Source organism: Triticum aestivum, chromosome 6D (genome assembly GCF_018294505.1).
Source record: "Triticum aestivum cultivar Chinese Spring chromosome 6D, IWGSC CS RefSeq v2.1, whole genome shotgun sequence".
Classification (NCBI taxonomy): domain Eukaryota; kingdom Viridiplantae; phylum Streptophyta; class Magnoliopsida; order Poales; family Poaceae; genus Triticum; species Triticum aestivum.
The window spans coordinates 285,711,586-285,733,357 of record NC_057811.1 but is presented as its reverse complement, the minus strand read 5'-3'; the positions used below and the strand labels follow the sequence as shown (position 1 = coordinate 285,733,357).

Genomic DNA, 21,772 nt, shown 5'->3' with positions numbered 1-21,772 from the left:
ACTTCCCATATATAAATCTTTACCTCCGGACCATTCCTGAACTCCTGGTGACGTCCGGGATCTCATCCGGGACTCCGAACAACATTCGGCAACCACGTATATCTATTCCCTATAACCCTAGCGTCATCGAACCTTAAGTGTGTAGACCCTACGGGTTCGGGAACCATGCAGACATGACCGAGACGTTCTCCGGTCAATAACCAACAGCGGGATCTGGATACCCATGTTGGCTCCCACATGTTCCACGATGATCCCATCGGATGAACCACGATGTCGGGGATTCAGTCAATCCCGTATTCAATTCCCTTTGTCAATCGGTATGTTACTTGCCCGAGATTCGATCGTCGGTATCCTGATACCTTGTTCAATCTCGTTACCGGCAAGTCTCTTTACTCGTTCCGTAACTCACATCATCCCGTGATCAACTCCTTGGTCACATTGTGCATATTATGATGATGTCCTACCGAGTGGGCCCAGAGATACCTCTCCGTTTACACAGAGTGACAAATCCCAGTCTCGATTCGTGCCAACCCAACAGACACTTTCGGAGATACCTGTAGTGCACCTTTATAGCCACCCAGTTACGTTGTGACGTTTGGTACACCCAAAGCATTCCTACGGTATCCGGGAGTTGCACAATCTCATGGTCTAAGGAAATGATACTTGACATTAGAAAAGCTCTGAGCAAACGAACTACACGATCTTGTGCTAGGCTTAGGATTGGGTCTTGTCCATCACATCATTCTCCTAATGATGTGATCCCGTTATCAACGACATCCAATGTCCATGGTCAGGAAACCGTAACCATCTATTGATCAACGAGCTAGTCAACTAGAGGCTTACTAGGGACATGGTGTTGTCTATGTATCCACACATGTATCTGAGTTTCCTATCAATACAATTTTAGCATGGATAATAAACGATTATCATGAACAAGGAAATATAATAATAACCAATTTATTATTGCCTCTAGGGCACATTTCCAACAGTCTCCCACTTGCACTAGAGTCAATAATCTAGTTCACATCACCATGTGATTAACACTCACAGGTCACATCACCATGTGACCAACATCCAAAGAGTTTACTAGAGTCAACAATCTAGTTCACATCACTATGTGATTAACACTCAATGAGTTCTGGTTTGATCATGTTATGCTTGTGAGAGAGGTTATTAGTCAACGGGTCTGAACCTTTCAGATCCGTGTGTGCTTTACGAATATCTATGTCATCTTGTGGATGCTACCACGCGCTATTTGGAGCCATTTCAAATAACTGCTCTACTATACGAATCCGGTTTACTACTCAGAGTCATCCGGATTAGTGTCAAAGTTCGCATCGACGTAACTCTTTACGACGAACTCCTTTTCACCTCCATAATCGAGAAAGTTCCTTAGTCCATTAGATACTAAGGATAAGTTCGACCGCTGTCATGTGATCCATCACCGGATCACCATTGTACCCCTTGACCAACTCATGGCAAGGCACACGTCATGTGCGGTACACAGCATAGCATACTGTAGAGCCTACGTCTAAAGCATAGGGGACGACCTTCGTCCTTTCTCTCTCTTCTGCTGTGGTCAGGTCTTGAGTCTTACTCAATACTCACACCTTGTAACACAGCCAAGAACTCCTTCTTTGCTGATCTATTTTGAACTCTTTCAAAATCATGTCAAGGTGTGCGTTCTTTGAAAGTATCATCGGGCGTCTTGATCTATCTCTATGGATCTTGATGCCCAATATGTAAGCAGCTTTATCCAGGTCTTCCTTTGAAAAACTCCTTTCAAACAACCCTTTATGCTTTCCAGAAATTCTACATCATTTCGGATCAACAATATGCATTCACATATACTTATCAGAAATGTTGTATCGCTCCCACTCACTTTATTGGAAATACAAGTTTCTCATAAACTTTGTATAAACCCAAAATCTTTGATCATCTCATCAAAGCGTACATTCCAACTCCGAGATGCTTTCTCCAGTCCTTAGAAGGATTGCTGGAGCTTTGCATACTTGTTAGCATCTCTCAGGATTGACAAAACCTTCTGGTTGTGTCACATACAACCTTTCCTCAAGAAAATTGTCGAGGAAACAATGTTTTTTTTACATCCTATCTGCAAGATTTCATAAATAATGCAGTAACTGCTAATATAATTCCAACAGACTCTTAGCATCGCTACGAGTGAGAAAGTCTCATCGTAGTCAACTCCTTGAACTTGTCGGAAAACATTTTAACGACAAGCCGAGCTTTCTTAATGGTGACACTTACCATTATTGTCTGTCTTCCTTTTAAAATCCATCTGCACCCAACAGCCTTACGACCATCAAGTACATGGATCCTCTCTCGGATTTTATGGCCTCGAGCCATTCGTCGGAATCCGGGCCCACCATCGCTTCTCCATAGCTCGTAGGTTCATTGTTGTCTAGCAACATGACTTCCAAGACAGGATCACGCATTACTCTTCAGTAGTACGCATCCTCGTCGTCCTACGAGGTTTGGTAGTGACTTGATCCAAAGTTTCATGATCACTATCATAAGCTTCCACTTCAATTGGTGTAGGTGCCACAGGAACAACTTCTTGTGCCTTGCTACACACTAGTTGAAGTTATGGTTCAATAACCTCATCAAGTCTCCACCATCCTCCCACTCAATTCTTTCGAGAGAAACTTTTCCTCGAGAAAGGAACCGTTTCTAGAAGCAATTACTTTTGCTTCCAGATCTGAAATAGGAGGTATACCCAACTGTTTTGGGTATTCTATGAAGATGCATTTATCCGCTTTGGGTTCGAGCTTATCAGCCTGAAACTTTTTCACATAAGCATCGCAGCCCCAAACTTTTAAGAAATGACAACTTAGGTTTCTCTAAACGGTGTCGTCTCAACGGAATTGCGTGGTGCCCCTTTTAAAGTGAATGCGGTTGTCTCTAATGCCTAACCCATAAACGATAGTGGTAATTCGATAAGAGACATCATGGTATGCACCATATCCAATAGGGTGCAGTTATGATGTTCGGACACACCATCACACTGTGGTGTTCCAGGCGGTATTAATTGTGAAACACTTTCCACAATGTCTTAATTGTGTGCCAAACTCGTAACTCAGATATCTCTATGATCATATCATAGACATTTTATCCTCTTGTCACGACGATCTTCAACTTCACTCTGAAATTACTTGAACCTTTCAATAATTCAGACTTGTGTTTCATCAAGTAAATATTCTCAGTATCTACTCAAATCATCTGTGAAGTAAGAACATAACGATATCCACTGCATGCCTCAGCACTCATTGGACTGCATACATCAAAAATGTATTACTTCCAACAAGTTGCTCTCTTGTTCCATCTTACTGAAAATGAGGCCTTTCAGTCATCTTGCCCATGTGGTATGATTTGCATGTCTCAAGTGATTCAAAATCAAGTGAGTCCAAACGATCCATCTGCATGGAGTTTCTTCATGCATATATACCAATAGACATGGTTCGCATGTCTCAATCTTTTCAAAATGAGTGAGTCCAAAGATCCATCTACATGGAGCTTCTTCATGCGTTCTATACCATTATGACTCAAATGGCAGTGCCACAAGTATGTGGTACTATCATTACTATTTTATATCTTTTGGCACGAACATGTGTATCACTGCGATCGAGATCCATTTTAGGTGCAAGACCATTGAAGGTATTATTCAAATAAACAGAGTAACCATTATTCTCCTTAAATGAACAACATAATCCAATCATGTCTATGCTCAACGTAAACACCAAATAACAATTATTTAGGTTTAACACCAATCTCGATGGTAGAGGGAGCATGCGATGCTTGATCACATCAACCTTGGAAACACTTCCAACACATATCGTCATCTCACCTTTAGCTAGTCTCCGTTTATTCCGCAGCTTTTATTTCGAGTTACTAACACTTAGCAACCGAACCGGTATCTAATACCCTGGTGCTGCTCGGAATACTAGTAAAGTACACATTCATATAATGTATATCCAATATACTTCTGTCGACCTTGCCTGCCTTCTCATCTACCAAGTATCTAGGGTAGTTCTGCTTCAGTGACCGTTCCCCTCATTACAGAAGCACTTAGTCTCGGGTTTGGGTTCAACCTTGGGATTCTTCACTAGAGCAGCAAATGATTTGTTGTTTCATGAAGTATCCCTTTTGCCCTTGCCCTTCTAGAAACTAGTGGTTTTACTAACCATCAACAATTGATGCTCCTATTTGATTTCTACTTTCGCGGTGTCAAACATCGCGAGTTGCTCAAGGATCATCATGTCTATCCCTGATATGTTATAGTTCATCACGAAGCTCCAATAGCTTGGTGGCAGTGACTATGGAGAACCATCACTATCTCATCTGGAAGATTAACTCCCACCCGATTCAAGCGATTGTGGCACTCAGACAATCTGAGCACATGCTCAACGATTGAGCTTTTCTCCCTTAGTTTGCAGGCTTAAGAAATTCGTCAGAGGTCTCATACCTCTTGACGTGGGCACTAGTCTGAAATCCCAATTTCAGTCTTCGGAACATCTCATATGTTCTGCGACGTTTCAAAACGTTTTTGGTGCCACAATTCTAAACCGTTAGCATTACGCACTGAACTATCACGTAGTCATCAAAAACGTGTATGTTAGATGTTTTGTAACATCTACAGACGACGCTGAGGTTCAGCATACCGAGCGGTGCATTAAGGACATAAGCCTTCTGTGCAGCAATGAGGACAATCCTCAGTTCACGGACCCAGTCCGCATAATTGCTACTATCAACTTTCAACTAAATTTTCTCTAGGAACATATCTTAAACAGTAGAACTAAAGCGTAAGCTATGACATAATTTGCAAAGACCTTTTGACTATGTTCATGATAATTAAGTTCATCTGATGAACTCCCACTCAGATAGACATCCCTCTAGTCATCTAAGTGATACATGATCCGAGTCAAACTAGGCCGTGTCCGATCATCACGTGAGACGGACTAGTCATCATCGGTGAACATCTCCATGTTGATCGCATCTACTATACGACTCATGTTCGACCTTTCGATCTCTTGTGTTCTGAGGCCATGTCTGTACATGCTAGGCTCGTCAAGTCAACCTAAGTGTTTCGCATGTGTTCCGAGGCCATGTCTGTACATGCTAGGCTCGTCAACACCCGTTGTATTCGAACGTTAGAATCTATCACACCCGATCATCACGTGGTGCTTCGAAACAACGAACCTTCGCAACGGTGCACAGTTAGGGGGAACACGTCTCTTGAAATTTTAGTGAGGGATCATCTTATTTATGCTACCGTCGTTCTAAGCAAATAAGATGTAAACATGACAAACATCACATGCAAATCATAAAGTGACGTGATATGGCCAATATCATCTTGCGCCTTTTGATCTCCATCTTCGAGGCGCGGCATGATCACCTTCGTCACCGGCATGACACCATGATCTCCATCATCGTGTCTTCATGAAGTTGTCTCGCCAACTATTACTTATACTACTATGGCTAACGGCTAGCAATAAAGTAAAGTAATTACATGGCGTTTTTCATTGACACGCAGGTTATACAATAAATTAAGACAACTCCTATGGCTCCTGCCGGTTGTCATACTCATCGACATGCAAGTCGTGATTCCTATTACAAGAACATGATCAATCTCATACATCACATATATCATTCATCACATCCTTTTGGCCATATCACATCACATAGCATACCCTGCAAAAACAAGTTAGACGTCCTCTAATTGTTGTTGCATGTTTTACGTGGCTGCTATGGGATTCTAGCAAGAACGTTTCTTACCTACGCAAAAGCCACAACGTGATATGCCAATTTCTATTTACCCTTCATAAGGACCCTTTTCATCGAATCCGATTCGACTAAAGTGGGAGAGACAGACACCCGCTAGCCACCTTATGCAACTAGTGCATGTCAGTCGGTGGAACCTGTCTCACGTAAGAGTACGTGTAAGGTCGGTCCGGGCCGCTTCATCCCACAATGCCGCCGAATCAAGATAAGACTAGTAACGGCAAGTAAATTGACAAAATCTACGCCCACAACTACTTTGTGTTCTACTCGTGCATAGAAACTACGCATAGACCTAGCTCATGATGCCACTGTCGGGGAACGTAGCAGAAATTCAAAATTTTCTACGCATCACCAAGATCAATCTATGGAGTAATCTAGCAACGAGGGGAAGGGGAGTGCATCTACATACCATTGTAGATCGCGATGCGGAAGCGTTGCAAGAACGCGGATGAGGGAGTCGTACTCGTAGCGATTCAGATAGCGGTTGATTCCGATCTAAGCACCGAAGAACGGTGCCTCCGCGTTCAACACACGTGCAGCCCGGTGACGTCTCCCACGCCTTGATCCAGCAAGGAGAGAGGGAGAGGTTGGGGAAGACTCCGTCCAGCAGCAGCACGACGGCGTGGTGGTGGTGGAGGAGCGTGGCAATCATGCAGGGCTTCGCCAAGCACCGCGGGAGAGGAGGAGGAAGAGGGGTAGGGCTGCGCCATGAGAGAGAGGTTCTCGTGTGTGTATGGCAGCCCCAAAACCTCAAGTATATATAGGGGAAGGGGAGGGGCTGCGCCCCCATCTAGGGTTCCCTCCCCAGGGGTGGCGGCAGCCCCCAAACCCATCTAGGGTGCGGCCAAGGGGAGGAGAGGGGGCCGCCACTAGGGTGGGCCTTAAGGCCCATCTAGACCTAGGGTTTGCCCCCTCCCACTCTCCCTGCGCCTTGGGCCTTGGTGGGGGGGCGCACCAGCCCACCTGGAGCTGGTCCCCTCCCACACTTGGCCCACGCAGCCTTCTGGGGCTGGTGGCCCCACTTGGTGGACCCCCGGGACGCTCCCGGTGGTCCCGGTACGTTACCGATAGCACCCGAAACTTTTCCGGTGACCAAAACAGGACTTCCCATATATAAATCTTTACCTCCGGAGCATTCCTGAACTCCTCGTGACGTCCGGGATCTCATCCGGGACTCCGAACAACATTCAGCAACCACGTATATCTATTCCCTATAACCCTAGCGTCATCGGACCTTAAGTGTGTAGACCCTACGGGTTCGGGAACCATGCAGACATGATCGAGACGTTCTCCGGTCAATAACCAACAGCGGGATCTGGATACCCATGTTGGCTCCCACATGTTCCACGATGATCTAATCGGATGAACCACGATGTCGGGGATTCAATCAATCCCGTATTCAATTCCCTTTGTCAATCGGTATGTTACTTGCCCGAGATTCGATCGTCGGTATCCCGATACCTTGTTCAATCTCGTTACCGGCAAGTCTCTTTACTTGTTCCGTAACTCACATCATCCCGTGATCAACTCCTTGGTCACATTGTGCACATTATGATGATGTCCTACCGAGTGGGCCCAGAGATACCTCTCCGTTTACACGGAGTGACAAATCCCAGTCTCGAATCGTGCCAACCCAACAGACACTTTCGGAGATACCTGTAGTGCACCTTTATAGCCACCCAGTTACGTTGTGACGTTTGGTACACCCAAAGCATTCCTACGGTATCCAGGAGTTGCACAATCTCATGGTCTAAGGAAATGATACTTGACATTAGAAAAGCTCTGAGCAAACGAACTACACGATCTTGTGCTAGGCTTAGGATTGGGTCTTGTCCATCACATCATTCTCCTAATGATGTGATCCCGTTATCAACGACATCCAATGTCCATGGTCAGGAAACCGTAACCATCTATTGATCAACGAGCTAGTCAACTAGAGGCTTACTAGGGACATGGTGTTGTCTATGTATCCACACATGTATCTGAGTTTCCTATCAATACAATTTTAGCATGGATAATAAACGATTATCATGAACAAGGAAATATAATAATAACCAATTTATTATTGCCTCTAGGGCATATTTCCAACACTACCCGGACGATCCAAACAGGCACTCGAACGATCTGGGCATCACCCGAACAATTCGAAACCACACCCAGATCATTTGGCTCCGACTGTTGAAACTGCATTCCCCCCAAAATAAAAACCACGGTTTCCACCACCTTTTTCCGCGCCCCTAGCCTACTTAACCATCATTATCCTTCCTCAAAATCCCCACTTCAACCATAACCAGCCCATCTTCCGCTACCAATCCATTTTGACCCATTTTCTTTGAGATTTTGAGCGTGGTTTCCCTTTTCTAAGGTGTTTCGGCTAATTAGGGATGGTTCGACATTAACAACACCGCCACTCATCATCCACACAAACTCGACATCGATAACGACCGCTCCACCCTCTGACACGACGATCCTAAGCAAGGACGGTAACTTCCACAACATTATTGTATATTTCCTTGATAACCCCGAACCGTTTGCGTAACTTGCCTACCGATACTAGCCATTGAGAATTGTTGGGCAACGTTACTTGTGCAATTTAGTGGTACATACGCTGCATATCTTCAATTGCGTGTACACATCTTGTTGTCATCTCTTATGTCATAAGTTACTCTCGTGCATACATCATTGTTATCTTGGATTGAGCATTTTGCATAAGTGGCAAAGACATCATGTTTCAAAAAAAGAGCAAGCTTTTAAGAAAAAAGGAAAAGAAAACAAAAAGCTTCTAAGCAATAGCATTGAGCCACATTGCATACCATAGATCATCTCGGATCATATATACATAGCATACTTGAGATAGAAAGACACCATATTTCGTCTCTCATAGATCGTGCATAAGTACGTACCTAGCCATTTGACCGATCATGCTAGCGTCTCGTCTAGTATTCGTGCAACATGAGCTTTTTCTGTGGTAACATATTTTGTGCTCATTCCTTGGTTGAACGAATCTCACTTTATCTTCCTTGTGTGAGTTCCAAGTGATATCATATGTTTTAATCTATTTGCTTTGCATGCAATTTGTGAATACTTTTCAACATTATCAATATCTTTAATTTTGTGCCACTCATCTTAACCAAGCTCCTCGATAAGCATTACTTGTGTAGGTGTTAAATTGACAAGATCCGGCACCAATTCTAGTACTCCCATAATACCATGTTGATTGATCATTGATCCGTCTTTAATATCAGGCAAGGTAAATTTGGATTGGGGTTAGGCTGATACCATGTAAAAGGAATAGAGAGGGATTGGTAAGATTATTGATTGTATTGCTTAAGCCTTGTGGGCATATATATAGGAGTACATGACCTTCTTGGAGTACAAGATAAAACATAACGGATCATAGTCTATCCTTCCAAACGTACACGTTTAACTTTTCCAAATATATATTTCTTTTTTAAAAAATACATGTTTTTGATCAATTTTGAATATGTGTTAAACAGTTTTCAAATACATGTTGAAAACATTTTTTTTCAATGGCACAAACCATTTTCTAAACTATGAGAACAATTTTTACGCTGCATATTTTTTTTTAAATGTCACAAACGTATATTTGAAATGCGTGAACTTGTTTTAAAGCTTAACATATATATTTTTGAATTGTATGATTTAAAATAAATTACAGCAACATTTTTTACATTGTATAACATTTTTCAGAAATGTCATGTACTACATTTTTTAAATTAAAATGCATAAACATTTTTCCAAAGTCACAAACACGACATTTTTCTGATGCCGTGTACTGGACCCTAATGTCGTCACCGGCCCATCTACGTCGAGAGATTTCGCAGTGCTTGTTGACTTGGGTGCCTGGTCCGCACTCCGCTAGCGGATCGATCCGACCACGAATTGATTCCCCTCCCTGGTCGCCTATCCGCTCGACGGATCACGCCGGCTGGCCGCCCGCCCGCCCGCCGCCGCGAGACCCTGCCGGTGGGCAGGTTGACTCCGATGAGCCCTCCTCCGCCGTCGCGTCCGACTCCCACTTACATCCTCCTCCTGCTGATCTTCTTCTCGCTAACCGCGTCGGCTGGTACGAGCAATCGCGCGCGCGCGTTCTCGTGATCCCATACGCTTATTCTTCTTTCCTTTGGTGTATTATATTGCTGTTATCGATGATATATGTGAGCTTTTTAGTTATGTCGCTGAGTGATTCTTGAATCTTGATGGGTTTTAGTGGATCCTTGGTGTGTTCTGCGTTTAGTCGCTGGAATTGTTGTGTAGGTAGTTAGTCTCTCCGGATTTATTAGGTTTAATTAAGTTTGCAGGTTAAATCTTTATACTGCTGGAAGGTGGTTCATAAATGACCGTGATCTATGTGCATTTTAGGGCCACATTCTCATCCATGACAAGCGATTGTATGAATTATCAGTTCATACAGCATAGGATAGGAAGATCTGTTATATAACGTTATATTTTACGGTTAGAAGCATCGTTGTCCTATCCTATGTTTTACTAATGTCGGTTCTTGGCATTTCTGCCGATCACAAGACAGATGAACAAACTACTTTCTGTGAAATCAATAGCTTTGAGTTTCTTGCTTGTATATGAGCCTTGTGGTTTTACATTGAATGGGTGCTTCTTGTTAAGATGGAATAGGAGGTCCGTCGTTATCTTGGTTGAATGAGGAAATGGGCTTGAACCATTGTGATTTGCACCATGGGCAAACATTTCAAAATTATCTGATGGGCAACTAATGTTGTTTAATTTCTTGCTCCACAGCGCAACCAAAAGGGGTATGTGTTTCACCTGGTGGACGGTTCCCTGCTTTCTCATCTGAAGGCAAGCCTCCTGGAAAAGCAGCAAAGGGGCGCAGAGACCTAGCACTATGTAGGATATTCCGCCAGAACACATGTTGTGACGTGACACAGACATTTCCTGCCCTGCTTTCAGTGCGAAAGCTCTCGTCAACTGGTGAAGGCAGTGGAGAATGCCTTCATTTGTGGGAGTTGCTCGAGTGCTCAGTCTGTGATCCACGGGTGGGTGTCAGGCCTGGACCTCCTGTTATATGTGCATCATTCTGTGACATGGTTTTCGAAGCTTGTTCGGAGGCATACTTCTCCATTGATACAAAAACACAGGTAAACACCCATTGCTGGTGTTATGCGAGTGTGAGTTATGTCTCAACTGAAACTATCTAGATTTCAAATCATTACTATTGTGCAAGTAAATGTGCACTTACCAGATTGAGCTTGATATTTTTCATAGTCAGATCATAACTTAGACAAATCATGTCTAATCAATGTCCATTCAGTACATTCTCCCTCCATTCCATATTAATATTAAGTGTTGCTGATTTAGTACAACTTTGTACTAAATCAGCGACATTTAATATTGAACGAAGGGAGTAGCTATTAATACTGCAGAAATTAGTTTTTCTTGTGTTTGTCGAAATCTGTTGTAGCTAACAAATCTTTTTTGTCGGTATGATTTCACAGTTTGATTACTGATATGCTTCCTTACGATTATCCAGGCCTTATCTCCTTGTGGTTTAGGTGACATCCTTTGTGGCAAAGCACATAAGTGGGTTTCTAACGGCACAGAGCTATGTCGCCTTGCTGGTTTCTCTGTGCAAGTTTCTGATGCCAGTCCTAGTGAAGTTGTCGAAACCTTCTGCTATGGCGGGAAAGCAAGTTTGGATTCCATCTCTTATACATGGACGTCTTCAAAAGATCGTCCAGTATTACATGATATGGCCTCCTGGGATCTTGAAAATTTTCAGAGATGGGCAAAAGAAATGCCTGTTGGTGAAAGAATTTCGTGGGCAGTTGGAGGAATGGTTCTTACAGCAGGCCTTATTTTTATCAGGTATTATAATATTTCCTTCTCTCTCTAAATATTCTAGATTTTTTTGCCAGAAATATGGTTTGAAGCGTTTTTTAATATAGCATACCCGTATAAGTGAGATGTGGAGAGAAAATTAGATTTGTTTGTGCAGTTTTGCAATTTCCTGTCATGGCTTGCTAGATTGGTGCTGGGGTTAAACTAATTCCTGGTTGACATACCACTTTCTCTATGAACCTAAACTTTTCTTCATCTGTGATGTGCAGCAAAAGAGAGGGCTACAGCCGTCGTCGTAAGCAAGCTTCTGTCGCTCAAACTGTAAGAAAAAAATGGAATCGGGAGCTAACCCGCAGCAACTGAAGCGATGCTAGGAAGACATAGGCACCTGTAGCATTACTAATAGATGATCTCTTGGATTTGTATTTTTGCCGCTCTGTGGTTATATTCTAATCAACTATGAAAGATTGGTTGTTACACTGTGTCCTCCCTATCCTGGTGCGTTGGTACAACCACCTTTTCTCATGTTGTGTGAAAGAAAAGCTGAAGAGGTCTATGAATTGTCGAGATTCTTTCTTAATGCAGTTTTTACTTTTGCTTGAGTATCTGTATATACCGTCAGAGTATTCAGACATGAACTCTGCAGAGGTTATTCCGCAAACGTCTTTATTGACGCTTAACTATTTCGTGCAAACTCTGTCCATGTATTATAAGCACAATGTTGAAAGTGCATTATATAGTCAGTTATTTGTTCCAAATGGAACATAATTTCTAAGAAACATGATATATAGTACCAGAGTTGTACACTTGATGTGTATGTGTTCATCAATCAGACAATGACACAATGACAATGCGTAAGGTTCTTTCTCATCAAAGAACTAATCCTTCGACAAGCACAAAATGGTACTCCCTCCATTCACAAATATAAGATGTTTTGAATATTTCAACATTACAAACTAAAATGAGCAAATAAACACACTAAAACATATCTATATACATCTGATTCACAAAAAGGTTAGAACATCTTATATTTATGAAAGGAGGGAGTAGTATATCGCGTGGGAACACACCCAGATGCAAAGCTATAATTTTAGCCTTTGGAAAGACTAGTACATATGCCCGTGCGTTGCAACGGGCAAAAAATTGAGAAAATCTTCTTCACGAAAGAAATTTAAGGAAAATGAACAAATTTGATGGATATTTGAACAAACCGGAAAGTATTCGTTCATACTTGAATATTTTTTATTAAACCCGGATGCTTTTCATATAGAACGGCACAAAGTAATTATATTTGGATATATTTGAACTAAACTGTACTCTAAACCTAGTCCAAATGACCGCCAACACACGTTCTTCCATTTCCGGCTGGCCATGAGCATTGGAACTGAAGCTCCGGCTATGTCTTCGTAGTCTCCGCCTCCACAACTTGGAAGCGGCTAATCGGCCGACGATTTTGTGCCCGTTAAGCTTGGCTTCAGAGGGAGCGAAATGGGCGGTGGTCTTCCTGGGGCCCGAGCACCGGCGAGCTCCCATGCTCTAGTCTTCTTCGCTGCCGGCAGCGCCTATGGACGTGCCGGCTTCATGGTCGTGGCAGCGAGGCGCGGGCGTGGCGGAGTTGGGAATGTCGTCCTCGTCCTCGCTCTTGCCATAGACTTCGTTGGCCACCTCGTGGATCTCCTTGAAGGCCGCATCTATCTCCGTCTGACGCTGGCGGTACCGCCGACGATTGCGGTGGATTTCACAAGCGGTGCGATATGAGTCGACCAGCACCTCCTGCTCCACCTGGTCCACGTTTGGCGCGATATAGCTATGCCAGCGGTGAGTTGCTCCATGGCGTGTTGGTGCTTGTCGAGAAGGCGGAGGTTGTACTCCTGGTCGGCTTGCGCCTGTCAGAACAAGGCCTCCCGCTCGGCCAACACCATTTCGGTGTATTGAGCACGTGCCTAGCACATGGTGATGCTGACATGGACCGGCGAGGAGGGTGTCAGCGACTCATCATCAATTGCGTCTTCCTTTGGGACGTCCGCAGCTCCGACCTCCTTATGCTTGCCGGCAACAATAGTGGCATCTCCGTCTTCTGCTCGGACAAGACGTTGTGCCAAATGGATTTGGAACTCGAGGAGGCCATGAAGAATGTGGTGCGGCGAGGAGGAGGATGGATGCAGCTATAGCCGGGGATGGAGTTTAAATAGTCAATGAATGGCAGGAGAAGCGTCGAGGTGGTTAGCGGCGGAGTAGGTTCCTCGGCAACCGCGCATGTTTAACTTAGGGAGGCTGAATGACGGCCTGTCATTTGAACGCGGAAGAGTCACGTGCATTGGGAAACGATACGAGCGACGCTCACGGCCGGCGCCGCTTCAATGCTAGAATGCCAGTGAGAGGTCGCGTCGCTATGAGCCGGCATGAATATGGCACCGGTGCTCTGGAGCGGCGCTGGCCATTTCAGGTGGGATGGGGTATGGGCAAGGGAAGGGGTTTTTGGGTGGGCCATTGTTAGATAGAGTCGAGCATGACAGCAGTCCGGACGCTCGCAAAACTCTCCAGGTTGTTTTCATATTGTTGGAAAAAGTAAGTTCGGACCGGTTGGTGGACCAATACAGTCAAAACACGTCCGGACCTTACGGCCTGGACGGTTGCGGACGTTGTTAAAAATGCCCTTAGATACTATTTGAGACTTTAGTAATTCATTTAAAGTATTTTATAAAATACTCCCTTCGTTCCCAAATTTAAGTTTTTTTAGAGATTACAACAAATGACTACATACGAAGCAAAATGAGTGAATCTACACATTAAAATATGTCTACATACATCTGTATGTTGTAGTCCATTTGAGATGTCTAAAACCACTTATATTTAGAAACGGAGGGTATCATAAGATTTGAATTCAAATGATTTTTGTTATGTAGTTTTTTTAATTTGGAAGATATTTTGCTTTTCTGCGCTATTAATCTTGTCCCAAAGGTTAGTAATCACGTGTTGGGGCCGAGCGGTGGCATGTACACGCATCAATCAGGCCATCGGCCATCAAATATTCACATGTCTCGAAGCCGTCGCAGCTTATCTTTCCACCGCTAGCTAGCTTATATCTCTCTCCACCGAGATACTCTACATCTATCTGGAATCCCATCTCTCCACCGAGATACTTCCTTCGTTCCCAAATTTAAGTTTTTTTAGAGATTACAACAAATGACTACATACGAAGCAAAATGAGTGAATCTACACATTAAAATATGTCTACATACATCTGTATGTTGTAGTCCATTTGAGATGTCTAAAACCACTTATATTTAGAAACGGAGGGTATCATAAGATTTGAATTCAAATGATTTTTGTTATGTAGTTTTTTTAATTTGGAAGATATTTTGCTTTTTTGCGCTATTAATCTTGTCCCAAAGGTTAGTAATCACGTGTTGGGGCCGAGTGGTGGCACGTACACGCATCAATCAGGCCATCGGCCATCACATATTCACATGTCTCAAAGCCGTCGCAGCTTATCCTTCCACCGCTAGCTAGCTTATATCTCTCTCCACCGAGATACTCTACATCTATCTGGAATCCCATCTCTCCACCGAGATACTCCCTTCGTTCCCAAATTTAAGTTTTTTTAGAGATTACAACAAATGACTACATACGAAGCAAAATGAGTGAATCTACACATTAAAATATGTCTACGTACATCTGTATGTTGTAGTCCATTTGAGATGTCTAAAACCACTTATATTTAGAAACGGAGGGTATCATAAGATTTGAATTCAAATGATTTTTGTTATGTAGTTTTTTTAATTTGGAAGATATTTTGCTTTTCTGCGCTATTAATCTTGTCCCAAAGGTTAGTAATCACGTGTTGGGGCCGAGCGGTGGCACGTACACGCATCAATCAGGCCATCGGCCATCACATATTCACATGTCTCGAAGCCGTCGCAGCTTATCCTTCCACCGCTAGCTAGCTTATATCTCTCTCCACCGAGATACTCTACATCTATCTGGAATCCCATCTATCTCTTCTCATCCCAACGACGCAGCAGCCAGCAGCGGGATTTTGTTGCGCTGCGAGCCGGCTCTCCGTCAAGGTTCAATTCCCGACGTGCGTCAATCATGTGCAGGCCTGTCGCTGGCGCCCCCGGCAGATCTCGTCTCGTGCGTCCTCATGTCGGGTCAGAATTTTCTGAAATTCATGATCATGATTTGTTCATTTGTTCCCTTCCCTCCGGCCCCTGGCTCGCTCCACCTCCTCCCGTGTTGGGGACACAACATCCCGTATAGCATCGGTGCTCCCCATCCCTTTTCTTAAAGACTCTCGAGGCGGCTTGCAGATTTAAAATCAATGATGTATATAAAATGGTTCATCAGGAGGTAAGGGGGCGAGGTGGGATTATTAAAGAAGCAGCCGTTCTCTATGAAATGTGCCTTCGATGCTACTGATTAGGGAGGTCGATCCGGCCCACTGGCAATTTGTTTTGGGCCGGCACCGCAGGACGGGTACGAGCCAGATTGTCCTATGGACGGCCAACTTTTTTTAGTACCACCTCGGATAAGCACGATACAAAATAAGTTTTTTTGCAAAGAAATATAAAAACTGAAAGCATAAATTCACGGGAAGAAGCGTATTGTGACGGTGAACCCGACAAAGTCAATCCATGCTTTATTATTAGAGAAAGATATATAGCACATATGCCCGTGCGTTGCTACGGGGGAAAATTGATGTTTCCACTAAAACGCCCATGAACGCGGCATGACAACATCCCTGGAGGCTGGGAGGCGCATGCCGATATGTAGGAGAAATGCATATCATGCTTTAATCTTCATTAATTGCGGTGGATGCATATCGTGACACACTGAATGAGTAGAAATGTTACATGGTGAGTTCTATTTAATCACTGCATGCAAGAATTGAATGTTTCACATAATGTAAACATATGAGGGAAAGAAATAAAAACAGGACTTACAAACAAAAAATGTAATGAGATAGGCTCAACAAACTGAAACAGGGGAGCGTAGTTCCTGGGAGTGCATTATATCTGAATCGTTGGTGGTAAGAAGCACTTACCTTACTTCACCCTCATCGTACATATTTAGAAAATTGATGAAGTGCATATACCACGAATTCTGGATTAAATACTTTAACATGCTATCACGCAGTTCACACTCACATTTAATTAAATGATATTCCAAAAAATGAAATTGCATAGATATTTGATCTATTTAAAATGAGGGAATTCACATGGTGGTTCTCTTTATAACCCATACAACATATCTTGCCAACATTATTAGAGAGCTCAAATAAATTATTTCATTATTTGGAAATTACCCTTAAAGACACTTGCAAATTAAATCCCTTTGTTTCTAAATATTTAATTCCATGCCAAATTCAAGGAAGCCACATGAAAACTTTCAACTCAATTATTATTGGCCTCCAAATAAATATGTTTTTCAAAAAATAGAAGACAACCCCCTTCTATTTTTTAAATCAAGGCCAGCCCACCTTTCTTTTCCTCCTCCCAGCCCAGTCGGCCTTTTCGCCCAAGGCCCAGCCAACCTCCTTAACCCTAGTCGTCCCTGAGGTCGATCCCGATTTCTCTCTGCCTCCTCCCCGACCCCCTCTCTTTGCACCGTCACCCACCGCAGGAGGTGCAGCCGAGCCGTGCGTCCACGGCCTGCCCCACCGCCGGCAAGGATCTCACACCCACGGCATGCCTTGCCTGCCGCCTCTCGGTCACTGCGAGCACCCCGACCTGCTTGCTTAACCTCGTAGCCCTGCCCTCTTTCTTCCAACCCGCGCCTACCGCAGGAGCTCCTCGTGTACCAGCCGCGCGTCCTTGCCTCGCCCGCCAGTGAGTCCCTCCATTGTGCCAGCCGCGCCTCCTTCCCTCGCTATTTGCCCCTCTATTTTCGAGGATTCCGGCCAATCAAGTATACCTGCCCACAAATCCATTTATTTGCATCCCAATCAGCATGGGCGTATGTTCCCTGGTTTTCCTCTTGTTTCTCTGTCCGTGAGGAAGCTTGCTGATATCTCAGGCAACTCGCAAACATATTTAAGTTGATACAATTTAGTGCAAAAAATCGAGGTGGTGCTATTTAATTAGCCACCGAACCCTCCTTGTGACTTGTGATGTGATTGTTTGCTAGTTCAGTTGGCTGGACTCTTCGGTTTAGTGGCCCATAAAATAAATTCCGATCCACACTTATTTTAGCGGCCCATAACAGGAACATACCACCGGCTGGAGGCCGACGTACAAAACGGAAACTGCTCGATCCTGTGTCTCCATGAAGTGCGGGTTCATTAATAAAAACTACAGGGACTATTCTGCAAAACCGTCGTGACACCGAACCCTCCTTGTGACTTGTGATGTGATTGTTTGCTAGTTCAGTTGGCTGGACTCGGTTTAGTGGCCCATAAAATAAATTCCGATCCACACTTATTTTAGCGGCCCATAACAGGAACATACCACCGGCTGGAGGCCGACGTACGAAACGGAAACTGCTCGATCATGTGTCTCCATGAAGTGCAGGTTTATTAATAAAAACTATAGGGGCTATTCTACAAAACCGTCGCGACGGTGAACCCGACAAAGTCAATCCGTGCTTTATTATTAGGGAAAGATGTGAGTTGCGACGGTCTGTTCATTTCATTAGTTGAAATAGGAATTTCCACATGTGTTAAATGGCTGCAACATCATTTGTTTGACATAGTAAAATAACCAATAATATATGGCTGTGTGTGTCACTCGATGCAGAGGCCAAGGGCCATTCCCTCTTTCCGAAATAAAAAAACCTCCGTGAAGGCATGTATCCGCTCTATCCATCAGCCTTGACAAGCTATAAGAAAAATCATACGCAGAATCGTTTTTACCAGTAATCACCGCAAGAACATGCCCCATCACTGAAATGATGGAACCTGTTGATGTCTCTGATGATAATCTCCCTTGAAACGATCTTTGAAATGAACTTGAATGCGACGTGGCAATCTCTGCATATGCGCAGGTTTTTCTTGACCCTAATGGGCGCTCCAGGTGGGGTGCTGATCAACGCAAATGCGACGGCCAGCCTCTCACTGTGATGAGAAAGAAGCAACTCCTTTTCGCTCTTGTCTACATCATGGAGATCAACCTCTAGATTCGGAACATAACCAGCTTTGCTCATCAGATCTCCCAGTTCTTCTAGCTTTGCGTATATGTCCCTTGCCCTTGGGTGGCTCTTGTCACCCACAATGAAAGTATGCACCCTGTCCTTCATTTCAACCCAGCTCATGGCAGGCTCCTTCTTGACCTTACTCTCTTTCATCAATTTTCTCACCTTAGCCACCTCGTCCCACATGCCTGCAGATGCATACGTGTTTGCGAGCAACACATGTGTGCCCGACTTCTCTGGCTCCAGGATGAAGAGCTTTTCAGCTGCCAGCTTTCCCAGTTCTGGATCTCGGTGTACTCTTGAGGCTGCAAGTAGTGCCCCCCAAACTGCGGCATTGGCTTGAAATGGCATGCTGTTGACAAGCTCCATTGCATCATCTAGTTTACCGGCACGCCCAAGAAGATCAATCATGCACGAGTAATGCTCCTCCGTCCTGTCAACTCCAAACATCTCCTTCATTGAACTGAAGTATCGCTTGGCCTCATCAACAAGCCCTGCATGGTTACAAGCACAGAGAACACTAGTCAGCGTGATGTGGTTTGGAGCAATGCGCTCATCAACCATCCTGCGGAACACATCTAATGCTCTCTTCCCATGCCCATGTTGTGCTAGCCCTCCTATCATTGCAGACCATGAGACAACTCCCTTCTCCGGCAGTCCGGAGAAGGCCAGATCTGCATCCTCTATGCTCCCGCACTTTGCATATGTGTACACAAGAGCATTCCCCGCAAACACATCTGTCATGAATTTCCTCTTGATCAGGTGAGCATGCACTTGCTTCCCTTGCTCATATGCTGACAAGCTAGCACAAGCATTCAGGAGGCTACTTAGCACAAAGGGGTCTGGCTCGAGACCCTTTCTTAGCATCTCCATGAACAACTTTATTGCATCCTCCCCATGGTCACACTGTGAGAGTGCTGTAATCATTGATGTAAAAGCTATGATGTTATCAGAACTGTGTTCTTTGAACATTCTATTTGCATAATGGAGGCAATTGCACTTCCAATATGAATCAATAAGACCATTGACAACATGAGAATCAGAAAGGAACCCTATCTTCTCTGCAACAGCATGAACCTGCGTTGTGTCACTGATTGCCTCCAAGCTTGCTGTTGACTTGAGAACAGCAGCCAGGGTCGTCCTATTGATGTCAAAACCTTCCTTCCTCATCCTGCAAAAAAGAGACAGTGCCTCGCCATGGCATCCGCCATGAGAGCAACCTGAGATCAGTGCATTCCACAAAACCAAATCCTTTCGAGGGATCCGGTCGAACACCTTCCTCGCATCATCCAAAAGATCATACTTTGCATACATATCCACAAGACCAACACCGATATAGTCATCTGAATCCGCACAGGATTTGATCATGAACCCGTGAATTTGCCGGCCCAGAATGAATGCACCAGCACCAGGGCAGGCCTTCAGGATGCTGGACAACGTGAACACGTTAGGCACCAGACCTAAAGACTTCATCTGCAGCAACAGCTCCAGTGCATGCTGATCATGTCCATGAAGCACACACCCAGAAATGAAAGCATTCCACGAGACGACATCCGTCTTGGGTACCTTCCCAAAAACAGCAGCTGCCATATGAATGTCCCCCAGCTTCGAATACATGTCAACCAACGCATTGGCAGTGAAGACGTCCTTGTCATACCCCGTCCTTACCACCATGGCGTGCACCTTCCTGCCGGCTTCCAGATCCCTAGAGCCAGTGCAGGCATTCACGACACAGGAGAACCCAAACTCGTTCGGCCGTACCCCGCCCCACACCATCTCGCCAAACAGCTCGACGGCATCGCTGCATCGGTCATTCTTGACGAAAGACGACATCAGGCCGTTCCAAGACACGGCGTTCCGGTCGCGGGCGGCCTCGTCGAACACCCTCCTCGCCTCGTCCACAAAGCCAAACCCACCGTACATGGCGACGAGCGCGTTGGCGACGAAGATGTCCCCGCTGAGCCCCGTGGAGACCGCGACCGCGTGCACCTGCACGCCGAGCCCGGCGTCCGGCGCGCACTTGAGCACGATGGGGAGCGCGAACTCGTTGCAGCGGACGCCGCGCGCGCGCATGGCCCGGAACGCCGCGAGCGCGTCCCGGGGCAGCCCATTGTTGGAGTAGGCGGTGACGAGCGAGGACCAGGAGACGTGGCACGGGTCCGGGGTTTCGTCGAACACCCTGCGGGCGCTGCCGGGGAGGCGGCACTTGGAGTAGAAGGAGAGGAGGTGGTTGCGGAAGGCGTGGAGGAGGCCGGACTTGAGGAGGTGGGCGTGGATGTGGGCTCCCAGGAGCAGAGACTGCGAGGCGGCGTAGCGGGCGAGGAGCGGGCTGATGCTCTCCGGGCTTCTCATCGGAAGGGCATTCTGTTCTAACAAACAGAAACAGAAACAGGGGCACCGCCGCAACGGGAAGGTCGAGGCACGGAGGGGGAACTGTTAGAGCAATTCCAATCCAGCGACCCGTTTCATCCATTATCCGAAAAAAAAAAGTTGATCCAATGGGTGACCCAAACAGACAAAGCGTCCGCTTGCTGTCAGCTTGCTATCCATCCTGGCCCGAACTAAGCCCAAATTTAAGCCACAAACGGGTCTGCGACGGACAAAAGCGGACGCTCTCGTCGCCCGCTCGTGCCTTCGCGTGTCTGGCCTGGTCCCACGTATTAGCGACCTGCACTAGCAGTTCGGCCTCTGCCTCCACAACCGACGCGATGAGGCCGCCGGCGCAGGCCGCCGCCGCACTCACCGGCAAGGGCCGCCGCCTCTCGTTCTGATCTTGGCGGGGGGCAGCGGTGAGATCTCCGGCGGCGGCCCGGAGGAGCTCGGCAGCGGCGCACCTCCTTTCTGCTGGTGCGGGCAGCCTGGAGGAGCTCGGCGGCGGCGCATCTCCTTTATGCTGCTACTTCAATAGAGCAGGACAGCCCGGAGAAGCTCGGCGGCGGCGCACCTCCTTTCTGCCGCGGAGCGCTGGCGGAGGGGCAGGCCGCGAAAGCGCACTGTGGGGAGGGGA

The 21,772-nt window shown here is 45.5% G+C and overlaps 1 protein-coding gene and 1 pseudogene across 1 annotated transcript; one reads left to right on the top strand and one right to left on the bottom strand.

Moving 5' to 3' along the window:
* The first annotated feature begins 9,625 nt into the window (after positions 1-9,625).
* On the top strand, positions 9,626-12,236 carry LOC123144679 (uncharacterized; annotated as a pseudogene).
* A 6,052-nt stretch (positions 12,237-18,288) lies between these two features.
* LOC123144678 (pentatricopeptide repeat-containing protein At4g14850-like) lies at positions 18,289-21,193 on the bottom strand. The gene has a single exon (XM_044563886.1). It carries the CDS (start codon positions 21,115-21,117, stop codon positions 18,484-18,486), a length of 2,634 nt encoding a protein of 877 aa, XP_044419821.1. The 5' UTR covers positions 21,118-21,193; the 3' UTR covers positions 18,289-18,483.
* Positions 21,194-21,772: the final 579 nt, after the last annotated feature.